Genomic DNA, 16483 nt, shown 5'->3' with positions numbered 1-16483 from the left:
AATAAAGCTATAAAAATAATTTATTATACAGGCAAAAAAACTTTATAATAGCCTTCAAATGCTAACAATAAAAAATCAATGTCATTTTCATAAAAATATTTCGCGTAACTAAACTAACCCACTAATCTCATGTATCGAAGACTACGGTAAAAACAACATTAAGATGAAATATAAGCACATATTTTTATAAAGTCAGAATACATATAAACGGTCCCAGATCTTCAGGTAAATGTACTGAAATTAGCACTTAATCAATTCTTTTTTCTTCTCTTTATTCTTCCACTTAAATTGAAAAAGGTTTATGAGTATTTTTCACTTAAATTGTAACCATAACGTTTTATTATATATTCTTATTTTTTATCATATTGTAGCTAATAACAAAATTGTAAACATGAAAGTCGTCATAAAACAGCAACATGTATTGTATATAATGGTATGTTTGTAAAATTAATTAACATATTGAATAGAACGTTTTATAAAAAAAATCTGCTATGGTTTCATTCATTCTCTTAGCTATATTTAAATCTCAAAACATTATCAAAAGATTCGAAATATTATTATATATAATAATATATATATATATTATTATGTATTGTATAATTTGAGACATTTTTGCAAATTTTAATTTGCATTTCTAAATATTCTCAAATTGTATGAATTGTTATTCCAAAAGCCAGATCTGAATTATAATAACTTATTTGTTTCTAGGTTCACAGTTTTATTTGGTACGTTCTCATTCTGTATGTATTTAGAATAGGAAATAGTATTACCTGCAAATTGAGTCAAATTGAATTGAAGTATAATAATAATAAAACCTAATCAACCATATATGTATAAAATAAACATTAGATTGTGTAATGCTGCTTTAGTATAAATATTATACATGAAATAAAAACCAAGGAAGCGAAAGATTTCAGATGACATTGAGGGGGACCGATTTATTTGGCCACAAACTAGGCGGCACTCAGGGGAACATTTATTTTTTGGCGGACCATAACGATCTCATTTATACCATTCGATAACCATGTAAATATTATATTAATTCAATAAAATATTACTGCAGCAGCCCGAAAAAATGTAAAACGATGGAGGCACAGAGAGATCTTGACGCATAGTGCAAGAGACGACCAGTGATATTTTTGCGTAAAAATCTACAATCCAGATATTTTACGAGAGTACACCGAAAATCCTCTCACTTTATCTATCACAACAAAACAAACAATAAATAGATAAGCAATAATGCGATGATATCAAGAATAAATGAAAGAGATAAATGCACGTACCACACGTGTATATTACAATATATTATAGTAGTCGTACGGAGCAAGGTCGGAAGTATGAGGTGGATGAGATAAAACAAAGTAAAAATATTATAAATTCGCTTTGATAGAATTTCTTACAACGTCCAGAGTTGTTCATTATGGAATTGAGAATCTCGTTCCCAGGCTTTTTTAAATTATTATGTTATAATAATAATAAAAATACTTATCTACCTCTGTTGTATTATTTTAAACGAGTTTTAATATTTGTGCATCTGAACGCTTGACTTTGTTTTAATTAAATACGAGCTCGTTTGCTTTGAAGCAAAGTTGTATTATAAATACATAGACTCGCGCTATCACGACAAATAAAGAGTGAGCATTATATATTGAAGTTTATTAAAAATTCAATTAATATATCAATCTAAAATTAAATAGTGGACTAGGTTTGAAGGCAACAAGTTTTTGTGTAATTTTACTTACCCCACGCGAATCTCTGAACAAAATGGCAGCGTGTCTGGGGTCGATGTGGTGTTCGTGATGTCGTTTGGGCATCCATGTGCCCCTTCGGTATTTCGTAGCATCCGCCTTTTCCACCTCTGCCATCCGCCGAAGGCGTGCGCCTGAAATAAATCAATTCGTTAAGCAAAACAAATTATGTGCAAATTATATATCAGCTTATAAAATATAAAATAAATTATTTTGTAATCCCTTTAAAACGAATCGATAAAGATAACCATAGAAAAATGCATATATGCAAAACGTCAGCGCATGTGTGATCATCATATTAAATAATAAATAAATGTATTCAAAATAATGAAGATATTTTATATTGATTGTTTTACGTGTTTTATATTATCTTGGTTTTATTTTTGTCATTAGTTTCTGTTTAATTTAACATAGTATCGATATCTCCTGATTCCTTGAAAACATTTTCGGAGCAATTAATTTCCCTTACATAAAAACCCTGAGAGTCCTTGAACAAATATTTACATGACGACCTTTTTTTAGCTTTTGCGGCAATCCATCCTGTTAACCTTTTTGGAGAAAAAGGTACGAGATTGATTTTAAACAAAAAAATTCGTGATGATTTTTTAGCTTTCTCAAGAAAAAATTCCCAAATTTCTTTTTTAAGCCCAGAGCGTTAAACATTCTTGAGCCTATAACACTTGTTCGATCGTAAAGAATGATTCTTTCTATAGTGGAAATATATATGTATATATACATATATAGACTGAGGCAAGTATCCGAATCCTTTAGTGGAAATATATATGTATATATACATATATAGACTGAGGCAAGTATCCGAAATTGCAGATTAATAAAAAATGCTTTAAAAATGTCGATGGGGAAAATATCGAAGAATGGTTTGATCGTAATTTTAAATGTTCCTGATTTTCAAAGTTTTAATAATGCAGATATCGTTTCTATTGTCACTCAAGATAGTGATAGTGAGAAGATACTAACAATTACATTAGTCACAAGACGGAACTGACTTTTGTTGGAACATTAATGGACTATATGAAAACTATTGAGAGATTCTGAAAAGCAATCGAGAATCACAGATTTTCTACTAAATAAAATATGAACATCTATATTATAAGTAAGTATACTTGATATGAATTTATATAATAAAACAATAATAAATTTGTAATCAGTTTAGAAACACCATATAAAGGAACTATAGAACAAAACAAAATATACCTTTCTCTTTTCAACATTGTTTTAAAAATAAGTTTATGTGATAAACAAAATTATAGGTTTTTCTTACAGTATTTTACTGAAAGTACGCATTTAAAATAATATGGCAGATTTTAAAGACAATTTAAAATTCATATTCATATTGTACCAAAATAGCTATTATTCAAATTCGTGCACATATAAATAAATAAATAAAATACTAAGTGTGTTAATTTTTACAATTATTTTAACTTCACGAACATACTTTTTAAAAACAATAATGCTAAAAGTGTCTCGAATTTAATATTACTGCTAACCTTTGGTTTTATTATTCCCGTTATGGGACCTTTCCATTGCTGTTGATGTTGGTCTTATTGTCATTAACGCGTTGGATAAGGCTTCTAATTTATATCTGTTCGCTTTTTATAGATATAAAATTTTTTGAACTCTCTTTTTATGTTCTCTTCTTTCATTCCCTTCTCTGCTTTTCTCTTATTTCCTTCGACTATTGACAAAATAGCATTTTGTAATTCTTCTTGAATAGATTTTTTTTCTTAACAATATACAATATTCTACTCCTTCTGATTAATGCGAAGAATTTAAATCTATATCCTTCGAAGATGTATTTGGGTGAATCCCTTTCACTCTAGAGCTAAACGGTTCGCAAAGAACTGACTATACTTTAAATGCCTTTAAAACACACAATTGTTTTGATTTATATTTTAAGCTGAGGGATCAGTATAAACAATTTACAACACTTTACGCTACAACTGCATAGTCATAAAACCTAAAAAAATTTTTGTTGATATTTCATATTGTTCATTGCCATAAATTAGATAAGTCGGGACTGTCGAACAGAAAACACAAAAGAAATTTCTCCGTCGTACCCACTAACATAGCCGACGACCGGAACTATGCAACTATGGAACTATGAAAAAATTATACCTGATAGTAACCGCTCTAACTCGGGACTTCGGGCATAAACGCCAAATAAAAGCAAGACGTTAACCTTTACCGGACCGAGTTAAAGTTATTTTTGTTTCTGAAATATTTCAAAATTTTTTAATTTCGAGTATTAATCGAGTAATTTTCAAAATTATCAAGTACTTGAAAAATAGACAAAAATACTCGAGTATCGAGTACTCGATTACTCGAATGGGAGACTCTACTTCGGATGCATTAATGATCCTTTTGAATATTTTCACTGCACAGCCTTGATATTTTTTATCAGGATTTTTTTTCTTAGCCTCTCATAAAACATACTGTGACGTCACTATCCTTTTGAACACCCGTTTTGCATAAGTAAATATCGAACGACGCGCATAAACAATCAAACAATTGCGTAAAAATGTGAACTTGGCACTCTCACTCGCTATGGTCGAGTAAATAAAAGCGCTAGGCAGCCAGCACACGTTCGATCGAATGCGCGACGAGGCTCACTGAGTACCTGTTTGAATTTTCTACAGCATTTTGGCAGAGGTGCGGTGAATGGGTGGGACAATCAGAAAAACCTGATCGAGGGATGGCCCATCACACGAACCATATTTTTTAAACCATTTGAGAAACACGAAACAAGGCCGTTTGGCTATTTCGAATGTTTTGTTGTCGGCGTGTGTAAAATTCCGCACGTGGACCGCAAACCAACGTAAACAAACAAAAGATTCTTGTTGATATTATTCATAGAGCGATGTTTTTTTATATTCGGATTTTTCCGGACTGGTTGCAATTAATTCACATCTTTAAACGCAAAGAATGACATTAAATAAATAATAATTGTAACATAAGCACAGCGATGTATAACATAATCAGTTACGTATGTTCTACTCTTATAATATAAATATAAGGTATTCAGAGCACATCTGACTAAATTTTTTTTTGCAAAATTTAATCCCCACTACCATATTTTTATTTTGCTGAGATTGCCCCTATTTTATAACAAATTCACGAATTTATAAATTCATCTATTTATTTTTGGCATTCTGGCTACGAGCACAAAGGGCGAATTCGAAATTATAATATATATCTTTCTCACTTATTTTTGCATAACATTAATTTTATATTGTTATTTTATATATATATTAATTATATAATTGATAAGATTGTTTGACAAAAGTGATCATGTCCTACTATGCTAAATATTATAATTTAAGTGCATATATTTTTTTATTGTTATAATGAAAATATGTAATCATGTCAAAAAAATGTGTCACGCAATAAAAGTCTACCCATATACATTTTTACTATACAGCCTTCACCATAATAGTGGGGCACCCCTTAAAACCCTTCAAAAGTGCATAGCCTCACCAAAATATTTTAGCAGGTAGTTTAAATTTTAATTCTGAGAACTGTACAAAGGAATTTGTCGTTTATAATTTCTCACTGAGTTTTAAAACAATATTGCAGGTCAAATTGCTTAGCGACCGTTAATGTTCAGTTGCGTGATTTGTCGTTATAATTTTTTGTATTTAATAATGTATTTTCAATATTATACGAACATTTAAAAATGCCAAAAAAACGCGAATTAATTGAAGCTAAAAGAGTGAATATAATTTTATTGCAATCATATATTGCATGTTATTGACTGAATACATAGGAAATTAGTAAACACATTAATTGTTCACAGCACGCTGTTTAAAAAGCTTTGAAACGGTTCAACGAATATGATTCTTACAAATAAAAGCCAAGAACTGGAAGAACACGAAAAATAACTGCTCAAGAAGATCGAATGTTGATTCGCGAGTCTCTTCAAAATCGTCGAAAAGCATCTTCAAAACCGGCTGCGAGCGGAGGGCTATCCATTTATTTGCGGGCGGTGAGAAGAAAGCTCAACAATGTGGAACTCAGAGGTTGTATAGCCCGACACAAACCGTGGCTTTCAGAAATAAATAAAACTCAAAGGTTAGAGTAGGCCCGAAAACACCGAGATTGGACATCTGAAGATTAGACGAAAGTCATTTGATCCGATGAATCCAACTTAAAGATAATTTTAAATTAAAATTGGTAGATTTAAAAAAAATATTTATTCAAAAAAAAATTAATTAAATTTATTTATTTAAAAAAAAATTAAATTTATTTATTTATTCAAAATAATTTAAAACAATAATTTTTTTAAATAGTTTTTACGTTACATTTTTTAAGTTTTTGGGACCCTTGGTGTAGTACACGTGCGTTGAAGAGTCGGAAAATAATATCTAACTGATTGCGTAGTACCCAAAGTCAAATATTGTGGCGGAAGCTTTATGGTCCGGGGTTGCATGGCAGCAGCAGGAGTAGGAAATATGTATACTTGCGAGGGTAGTATGAATATTGACATACATATTTCAATGTTTGAATCCACTTTAAGGGTTTTCTAATGGATAATATTTCCAAGCACAAATTACTATTTTTCTAAGAATATGTATTGAAAAAAATTTAGGTAGAATAAACAATTGCAAACAAAACATCATCGAGACTTGTGTAACGATTATAAACATCGCCGGCACATATCACTGTCCTGAAACAACTAAAATTTCAATAGTTGCAATACAAACCTTTTTTGATGATCCCGTCGTATATGCTGTAAATGCGTCCCCAGTCGTCCATCTTCACCGGATGGGGATGCGACCCTACCGACCTGGATCTGCTTCTATACTCTTCATCTGCGGGCGGATCCTCTTGGTCGGTCCGGTTCCTCGATTCTCCGATGCTAGACCGCCTCCAAGAATGCACCTTCTGCCCAAACTGCCTGATCATCTCCTGTATCGAGTGATGATGCTTATTCTTCTTCTCCCGCGTATCTCCAGAGTCCGTGCTCTCCACGCTGCTCTGTCTCAGCTCCTTGGCAAAGTTCTCCCGGTCGAATCTGTCGAACCGATCGAACTTGTCCCCGGCGCTGCTGCCAAGGTATCCGCCCCCGGTCAGCCTCGGATTGCTGATCTCGCCGTAGCGCTCACATTTCGAGTAGTTCGAGTCATTTTCGAGTATGTCCTCCATGAAGTCGCCGTATATCTTAGACAGAATGCCGTGAGTCCACGGCATGGATGAGGGCGGAATCTGAGCTTCGAAATGCCATGGTTCGGCGTCTTCGCTATGGCTGTGCTCCAGCGATTCGCGCTTTCGCCTCACCCTGTGTATGGGGTGCATACCCTGCGCGGCGTCTTTCAGCAATGACATGTCACAAACCAATAAACGAAAAGTCGAGTTTTCAACACCGCGCGTGCACTAATCACATTTTCCAGTGTAGTCAATGATCGCCGCGAGATCTATAAGCAGTATTACTTATATATACTTTGAAAGTAGAACAACAGATCGATCGCTGTACCATGTAAGTTTGAGTATAATTGATAGTTAAGTAGATCTTAGATTACAAGGATATATTATGATTCAGTATTTAGTAATAAATAAATATATCGTCAATTGATCCGGTAATTCAAATAAGTCGATAAATTACAACATATACATTATGTATGTATATTAAAATACAGACAGTCTTAAATATATTTAATATATGTATGTATAATATTTATTAAGAAATATAATATTGAAAAATTGAATTTATTAATGTCAAACACATTTATTTGCTTTCATCGTGATCGCTTAAAAAATACATTAAAAAACGTGAACGTCACATAAAAACGTATTGTTAGTTATATTATTATTTTTTATTTTAAAGATTTCTATTTTCTGATATCAAAACGTTTGATTAAATTATAAAAAAAATAAAGCGAAAGTTAAAAAAACATGATAAATGCAAAAAATGTATAATGCTTGAAAATAGCTTATGCATTTTTGTCTGCTTTTCTCGCATTCCGTATATAAGTAATTGAATGAGGCATTACTTGACACACATAGATGCATTGAAAGAACAGATTATTTAATACATAATAAGATATTCTCTATGAATTGCAGTAGCTCATTATTAGAATTATAAATACCTAAAATATACAATTTAGCTCGATATTAATATATCATAACGAATTCATCCGTGAAATTAGGAAAAGCTAGATAAATCTTATCTGTGATGATCGACCAGAATTATAATTATAATGATTGAAAAACACTAAGATCCATATAGGATTCAAACTCAGGACTTTCAGAGCCATAGTCAGTGACTTATAACACTCGTCTATCTTAATTAAATCAGAACTTCAGCTAAACATTGCGGAAATGTGGCAAAAACTATATATTATCTATATGGTTCATAATACTAGGTATTTGGACGCCGCATGAAATATTTAGGACTAGCAATTCGTTAATGTCAAATTGGTTCTTAACGACAATATGTCGATCTGAATCAAATACCTATTTTATTAAAAAATTGGAGATTATCTGTGAAAAGTTCTAAGGTTACACAATGTTTAACCCTCAATATTTAAAAGCCCTAGTTTCATCCGATTATTACCTATTTAAATCTATGGAGCAAACTTTAAAAAAAAAAGCATTTTCAAAATATAATCGAAGTTACAAATCACTTGATCAAGTAACCGAATAACTGCAAGAGAGATGGTAGATAATGATAAAAAGCTATATATTATAGTAATAAATTATTCTTAATATTGTTTATAATGCATTAAAATTGACTGGCGAGATACAGTATTATGATTATTCAAATATGGATACTACCACAATTTTATCGAAGACTTAATGATACGTGTTATTTATACTTTTTATTTAATCTTTATTAACCCTTTGACACCTATCGAAATCGTCAAGAAAATCGCCAGTATGCGTTGGGTGTTAAAAGTGTCACGATCCTTCAAGCCATGTATTAGGTTTTTTTTGTACAATTTAAGGTTGAAAAACACGTTAATTTATTGAAATAATATTAAAATAACTTATTGCATAAATATGTGCTCTCCAGCATATTAGAAAAGTTAGAATATCAGCAGCGGGGAAAGGATTAAGAATACTTCAATTATCATGATATCTATTCGGTCACGAAATGAATAGTTTGAAACCACTGGCTCCTACAGCAATAATTGCGTCAACAATCAACTTTCTCCATTGTCGCACAGCCGCACGACTACAACAATGTCAATGACGCAATACAAACTGTAAGCACGCACGATTTTTTTCAAAACCGGCCAAATCCATCATCACCGTCGAGAAAAATTGGCACGTATTTTTGGAAGATCATATAATTAAACCGATTCCACGTGCATCAGCAGATATGATTTAAACACAAAATATGCGTCAAATAAATAATGTTTAATATTTAGAGATCTATCCATTATTTTGAAAATAAATATAAATTTAGTACATTCATGACAATACCCATGAAAAATCGCGTCTATTTTCGTTATCATTTTTAGATACTAAATTATCAGTCGCTTGTTATAATTAAAATATGTATAATATTTAGATAACGGTTTACTTTGACGCGTTAAAATAGTTACTTATGAATATATGTACGTATACAAAAATATAAACTCAATGCAGCTGGCATCGAGCGAGCTAATTTTACGATCAAAGTATATGCTTTTGAATATTCTCAGATTGTTTATATAAAATATATTTTTTTCTTCAAGCGGACTGAGCAGATAATATTTACGAACGAAGAAAAAATGATACATTTTTAACAAAAACATATGCCACGATATCCCTTATCTTATCGCAAAGACAACAAGCTCAAGGGCTAATTTTAAATACCTAAAAATAGTTTAACAAATATTTAGGTAGGTCACAACAAATGAAATAGTTGTTTACGTTTAAATAAAGATATATTCATAATAATGTACAAAAAAAAAAAATTTTTTTGTATTAAGAATTCGAGTCTCCAAATATTAATTTAATAAATACAAGTATTTGTTCATATTTGTCACCGAACATCGATAAATTATCAAAACACAGTTATGTCTGCATTATCTACAATTTTGCAGCCTGTTCCTTTTTTTGTTTTACAAAATTAATTTTCTTATTTTAATGTTATTTAAATTAGCCATGGCGAAAACAACCGAAAAACAAAAAGTAAAATAAAAAATACTTTGTAAGTGCCGAAATTCCAGAAATTACTCATCATTCCGACTTAATATTGTGCAGCTGTGAACTTTCTAAATAGCAATACGAATATAGTTTAATTAATAGTCTGTCCAAAGTAATTAATTATGGTAGTATGGTATAAATAAAATTAAGCTTCGTACTGATATAAAGTTCGAAGCACTTAATGCCATATTATTTTTTAAATTAAAATAAATATTTTTTTTAAAACAGGTATGAGCCATTATCTATTATTAAAAAACGGTATTTTTTGATTCTTTATAACTTTACAAATATATATTCGTATATTTTATTATTTACTATTCGATATTTGAATAGTCGAAAATAGCGTATTATTAAAAATCTAATCGAACGCTTATTAAATACTACATTATGTTTTATTTGTTATTTAATAAATTAACGCTGTAACCGGCGGTTTATTATTGAATCATAATATTTGTGAAACGCTCGCACATGTGCTTTTCGCACTGCGATTTCAATCGCATTTTTAAGGGTTTCAGGAGAGTTGATGCCAATACTAGCAAATTCTTCATAATAATTTTTCATTGACTATATTATAAAAATAACACAGATACATTCTACCAAACAAATCTACTAAGGGGCCGATCGGCCGCTGAGATACAACAAGCCGCTAGAGATCGATCGACCCTGATAGTTGGACTATATCCGGCCCTCCTCTGACCTGACCTTCCGAGCAACTTTTGAGACAAAAAAACACTACCCTCGAGTTACATTCAACTTCAAGACGTTTAACAAATATTTATTTCTAATGTTATGCAGAATTTAAAAATATTTTTCGTAATACTAATTCCATCAAAAAATAAAATATGGATTTTATCTTTAAGTTACAAGATCAGACAGTTATATTTTTATCTAAGTAGAACTACTATTGAAAATAATCGCCCTACGTGCCACTTAGCACGCGATGCGTTCATAAAAGATAAAATAAACATTATACCGAAATCGACGGTTGAATACCCCTGCTCGGGGTCATACGACGCATGCGACTCGTTTAAATTTGTTGTGGAGGTTCCGACGCGTCAGCGCGCGGCCGTAGTACAACTCCATTGAGAAACGACGAATCGACCGGTACGAGAGTAGAAAATATTCAGTTGTTACGCAAGCACTGAACGTCGCAAACTGGTTCACTTGTACATGTAGCATGTACATTATGTGCATGCTGTTTAGGAGCATTTATAATTATTGACACGTGGAAAACTTTAATGGGTTTGTTTATTCTGATCCCGCACATAAAGAGAATGAAACGTTTGTAAATAGCATCATGAAAATCAACGATTTAGAACGTTTACGATCGAGTTGGTTTCTAACTATTGTCTTGAAAGATAATCTTCATATTTAATAATACGGATCAAAATTAAATTTAAATTTTAGGAATCAAGTTTATTATGACATTGGAGAGCTTGAAGCCACAGAATATTATATTCGAGATTGGTTTTAACATTATTAGACTACGCAACCCATTGTTCAAATATCAACTCCATAAAATAATGGTATAAGTTCCCAGTGATTTTTAAATAGTTCTGTACTGCAGTTTTTAAATTGTAAAGTAGCTCGATCGCTTTTCAAAACTAAGGACGAGCTCAAAATAGAGCAAAAGATTCCGGATTTTGCAAATATTTCATCAATGTATGGTTTCATCGATTATACAATTTATCTTTAACAGCCCGTTGAAATTTCGAGCTTAGCTCAGAATTGATATTTTTCAATTGTTTTAACAAAAATTTTAAGGCCCCTTCGGCTGTCAATAATAATCGCGAGACAATTGTCAATAACAGCTGTTGCTACTTTACAAAAACAATATTAAAAAAATCCTTTTTGAAATATCATTTTGCATTCTGCCGATTCCCATGCGCAATTTATTCTAATTGGAGCGGGTTCTTAGATCATCAATGGAAAGATAAATCCGCCGGCCGGTTTGAGTAATAGAAAAACGCAAAAATATCTGGTTCGAACACCTTCGGAAAGGTTTCTTATCACACTGTAATTTTTATTACTTAAAGAAATTTTTGTCATTCCCATACCCCTATTAGTATGTATATTATGCATGAACCCGTATTTACTAATGCAGCGTTATAAAAAAGGCAGTGGTTTTAAACCTTTTAAAAATATTCGTACAAATTTAATTTTATATTAATAAAAATGCTTTATAAAATTTCCCGAGAAATTATCGAGAAGAAACATTTTCCAATCCTAATGCTAACACAATTCGGTCTTGGGTTAGACAGTTTGAGGAAACTAGTAACATACTAAGAAGAGATTCATCAGAACACCAGAAAATGTGCAGCTGGTGAGAGCAGCGATCGAGCGATGTCGCTAAAAAATGAGCTCAGCAGACTACGCCAACCTTCAAAATCTGTGATAGATTTTGCATGTATGTGATGTATCAAGTTGAGGAGTTGCTAGATATGAGCATACGTATGTGGTGATCATATTGCTACGCATCCCGCTGTGACGGCACGCAGTTTAATTTGACAGCGTCTTCAGTGCCCCATGTAAAAAAATTTTTTTTGTTATTCAGTATGAATTACTTGGTTATCGAATTAGACTATATTGTGTCTGTACTAAAATATTACAATATACGTTGTCATAAACATACCTAACACTCAACACAATATTCACAACTCGCAGGAAAGTAGCACAAAATAAGTTTGAAACGTAATTTTTCATCACAACAGATATTTTTTGCAAAATCAGTTTCCGTGCAGCTCATTTATTAATTATTAAAAAAAAGTATTAACCGTTGGAGAATGAATTATAGGCTGAGCACATTCTCAGTAACATCAATAGCTAATTAAATAGCAAAATAAGTATTTATTTTCTTTTCCCTTTACCTATGCTAAAATCCAGATTATTCCAAGACGCTCTTATTTCAAATTATAACAAGTGCACTTTGCGAAATAGCGAATATTTTGAATAATTAAAGGGTTAAGTAAAAATAGTAACAGTAAATACCCATTTTCTACATCTGAAAACAGTTAATTACTAAGTGGTTTGCACCACATTGTTTATTCGAGGAGTTAGTGCTATGTTGGAAATTACTTCCATGAATAGTCTAGATGGAACAAATACAAACGAAAATGAGAAAACGTTAAAATGTACATTTTAATGTTTATAAAATAAAATAATAACTAAAATGTATCATTAAATATAAATAAATATCATAAATTAAAACGTATCATTCCTTCACGTCGAGTCTAAAATATTTACGATCCAGCCCTTCATAAAAATGTTTGACGATCTCTGCACTACGCTGATTCATCATATTCCTAATTCAACGTGCGTCGTATTAAAACATATTATAACTACATACCTTTTTGTATGTGGTTTATTTTGACTAGACTGGATGATCAATACATTTTATTAGGTATTATATTATTTCATACAAAAATAAATAAAAAATACTTTCGCCTGAATAGAGGGCGATCTATAATTTACCCTTGGCATTTATACAATAATACAATTCTATCAAAAAACATCTGATCCGGTTACGCCAAATTTATTTTGCTCATAACACACAATGTGGCAGATATTTCATTCAGTCACTTGGAAGATTGACATATAAAGAAGTTGAAAAAGGGAATGTGATAAGAAAATAACAAATAGATAAATGGTAGCATGGTGTGTATCGGTTAATTGACTGATTGAAGCGGCGAAACTATACTTAACAAGTAGTGTATAAACCAACAATAGGCAAATCCCATTACGTGACCAATTTCAAAGCACTCGAGTGTTTTCAATTGAGATCCGAGAAACTGATCCGACATACACTCTCTGTCCATTCGGTCCGCATCACCATCATCGTCACGATCGATTCGCATGCAAATCTATCGGCGAAAACGTCGAGCACTCATTATAGATTTGAATATGAATCGGGTGCAGGGTCGTCGAAAAGGGAACGTCTATATATAACCCATCCACAATAGATAAGTCTACGACAGTAAAAGAACAGGAGGTCTAACATAAAAAAGCCGCAAAACGGACGTGGCTTACGAAAATAATTAGAATTATTGCCAATTTAAAATAATAAATATTTAGAGCACATATTCAACTAATACTACAGTAGATACTACAAGACGATAAATTCAATCATAAGGTCATTCAATTTGCATTGCACCATTAATAAAAGTGCTCCTTGTCAAGTCCAATTTACCGGCGATTCAATTATGGCAATTGTGTTATTTTATAAGCAAACTAATATCCTGTGTCACCGTTATTGTATTGCTAACTGCAGTTTGACATTTTAATTAAAATTTCCTATTTTAAATTTTAAAATAAATTTCCTATTTATTTAAAAAAAAATATGTTATAGTATGTTTATAGTATTTACTTTTAATACTTCTTTTGAAACGCTATATCAAATAAACCGTTGAAAATTAATTTAAAGTACGTGTATGTAAAATTATGCAGTATTGTTTCTTTCTCTCTAAAGCCCATCGTAAACCGCTTTAAATACATTCAGAAGAAATAATAAAAAATATTACATGCAATATCCAATAGTGGGTATACTCGGCAAATTTACGTCTGTATTTATATAGGTGTAATGCACACACAATACAACATGTGACGGCAAAAATTTAATATTTCCATACACACATTTAAATTATCAAAAAACAAACAATGTGTTTTTTAACCCAACTGTCCCATTAGTCACAATTTAGTCACCACATCGATTACTTGAACAACGAAAAGAGAAATCTCCCATTCTATATAATTATCAACTAATTTACGAAAATTAAAAACCTCACACGACAGAAGAGCGATATTAATACTAAATAGAAAATATTGAATATACCACTGAATAGCAAAATCCAATTTTTACGTTGCATAAAAATTCGATTATTTCCACGGACGAATAGTGAAATTATTATGATATAACCTAAAACCTTGTCGCACTTGAACCGCATGGTTCAAAAACCTGATGTTACACGGCTTATATTCAAACTAGCAAAAATCTACCGCGATTTTACAACCCAAATTCATTGCGTAACGAAGTGCATATGAATTACGTATACCGGCGACCTTGCACTCTAATTCGCATCATCCGCTCCGTTGTGCATAGCGTTTTATAATTTAAATGAAGACAAAAATACAATATGGACGGACAATAGTAAAGTGACAGTGGCAATAATCTAAAAAAGTAAATATTGTTTGTGTGTGCGGGCGACATCCGAGCTGTTTATGGGCTGCTGCGCAGTAAATAAGCAAAAAGGTGAATGGACAGCAAGACCGGTTGGAGGACTCCATACTGTTCTGCTTCTGGTAGGTACTTCCCAGTTCTTTTCGCGTGCAGTGCTGAGCAAAAAATGCGATATAAACACGGCCCGGAACGCCGGCACTTTCGAAGGTCACTAGTCTGCGATTTATTCACGTGGAACAGATTAAAGAAATTCGATCTGGAGAAATGATAATTTATTTATACGTACTAATTAGATTTTTACGTAGTTTGCCATGTTTACATTTTAATATTAATGTATTTTATATATCGAATCAACACGAGCACCTCAAGAACGTTTACTATTTAAGATTTAGAGAACGCAAACATTGGCGCGGAATTGCCAAACACTGATAAACAAACTTTAGCCTCAAGGAGGATATTCAGTATATCCTCTTTGAGGGATATAGGTACAAGAGCTGACTAAGAGCCAATAATTAATTGCCTCATTTATTTGTGAATTTCAAAGAATATGTTTTTCTTCGCCGGTATTATATTATACAAAGGCGTGTGCCGATAGCATATTTAAGCGCATCAAAAATGCACTTTATAAATGGACCTGAACAAAGAATACGTTCGGTGTCAATTCAAAACCAAATGATCGGTGCTAATGCGAATTAATTCGGTACCAATACGTTATATGTATATACCTAGACCCATATTTGCACTTCATAAAATAACATAGAGTCTCAACATTAAAATACTAAGAAAGCAGCTACTTTCCATTTCACGTCAGTTACGTAATCAGAGCTAAACCAGACTTGAACACTATATGGCGAAAAACCACGAGAATAAGCACAAATTACACAAATCAAACGAGTTGCGGATTAAAAAATAATGTTTAATTAAAACTCTGTATCAAAAAAATATAAAAATTTGCGCAAGTAAATAATTTCAAAGCATAGATATATACATATGTACATATACCAATAAGAGGATACAGCAAGTTAATGTTAACTAAGAAATAATAAGTAGCTGTTCTTTACCAATTCGATCATATTTTTTTAAAAAATAATTGGTATACTGTGGGTTTTTCACAGTCGTTGTCACCATAATGACTACTTAAACAACGAAAATAAAAATATTCCACGATAAATATCAAACCAGTTGCAAATTCATATCACACATCATACAACGTAAGAAAGATCTCTGAACCACAAAAGACAAGCGTTAACAATATTTCACGGGCACCAAATATCTCAATCCTTTAAATGAGAACATTTAAAACATGTTGTTCTTAGAACTCCTTGGTTACTGATTTCAGAAGTAGTGTTTTCTCTTAAGGCGTGAACACATTTTGGAGGTGTTCACGCCTTAAGAGAAAAGGCAGATCGTC

At 31.7% G+C, this 16483-nt stretch overlaps 1 protein-coding gene across 12 annotated transcripts in view; it reads right to left on the bottom strand.

Moving 5' to 3' along the window:
• The window catches only part of LOC148234236 (5'-AMP-activated protein kinase subunit gamma-1-like), a 175614-nt gene that overhangs the window by 23587 nt on the left and 135544 nt on the right, over positions 1 to 16483 (bottom strand). For 9 of the 12 annotated variants that reach the window (XM_088188128.1, XM_088188129.1, XM_088188127.1 and 6 more), the window contains one exon: positions 1743 to 1882. In XM_088188128.1, the coding sequence (XP_088044254.1) occupies positions 1743 to 1882 (140 nt within the window). Of the gene's footprint in view, positions 1 to 1742; positions 1883 to 6469; positions 7181 to 16483 lie in introns of all 12 variants that reach the window. The other 3 variants (XM_088188130.1, XM_088188131.1, XM_088188132.1) reach the window with 1 other exon arrangement.

Source organism: Plectrocnemia conspersa, unplaced genomic scaffold (assembly GCF_051122295.1).
Source record: "Plectrocnemia conspersa isolate PC_06_02 unplaced genomic scaffold, ASM5112229v1 ptg000006l, whole genome shotgun sequence".
Taxonomy (NCBI): Eukaryota; Metazoa; Arthropoda; class Insecta; order Trichoptera; family Polycentropodidae; genus Plectrocnemia; species Plectrocnemia conspersa.
This window is presented reverse-complemented; position numbering and strand designations above follow the sequence as displayed.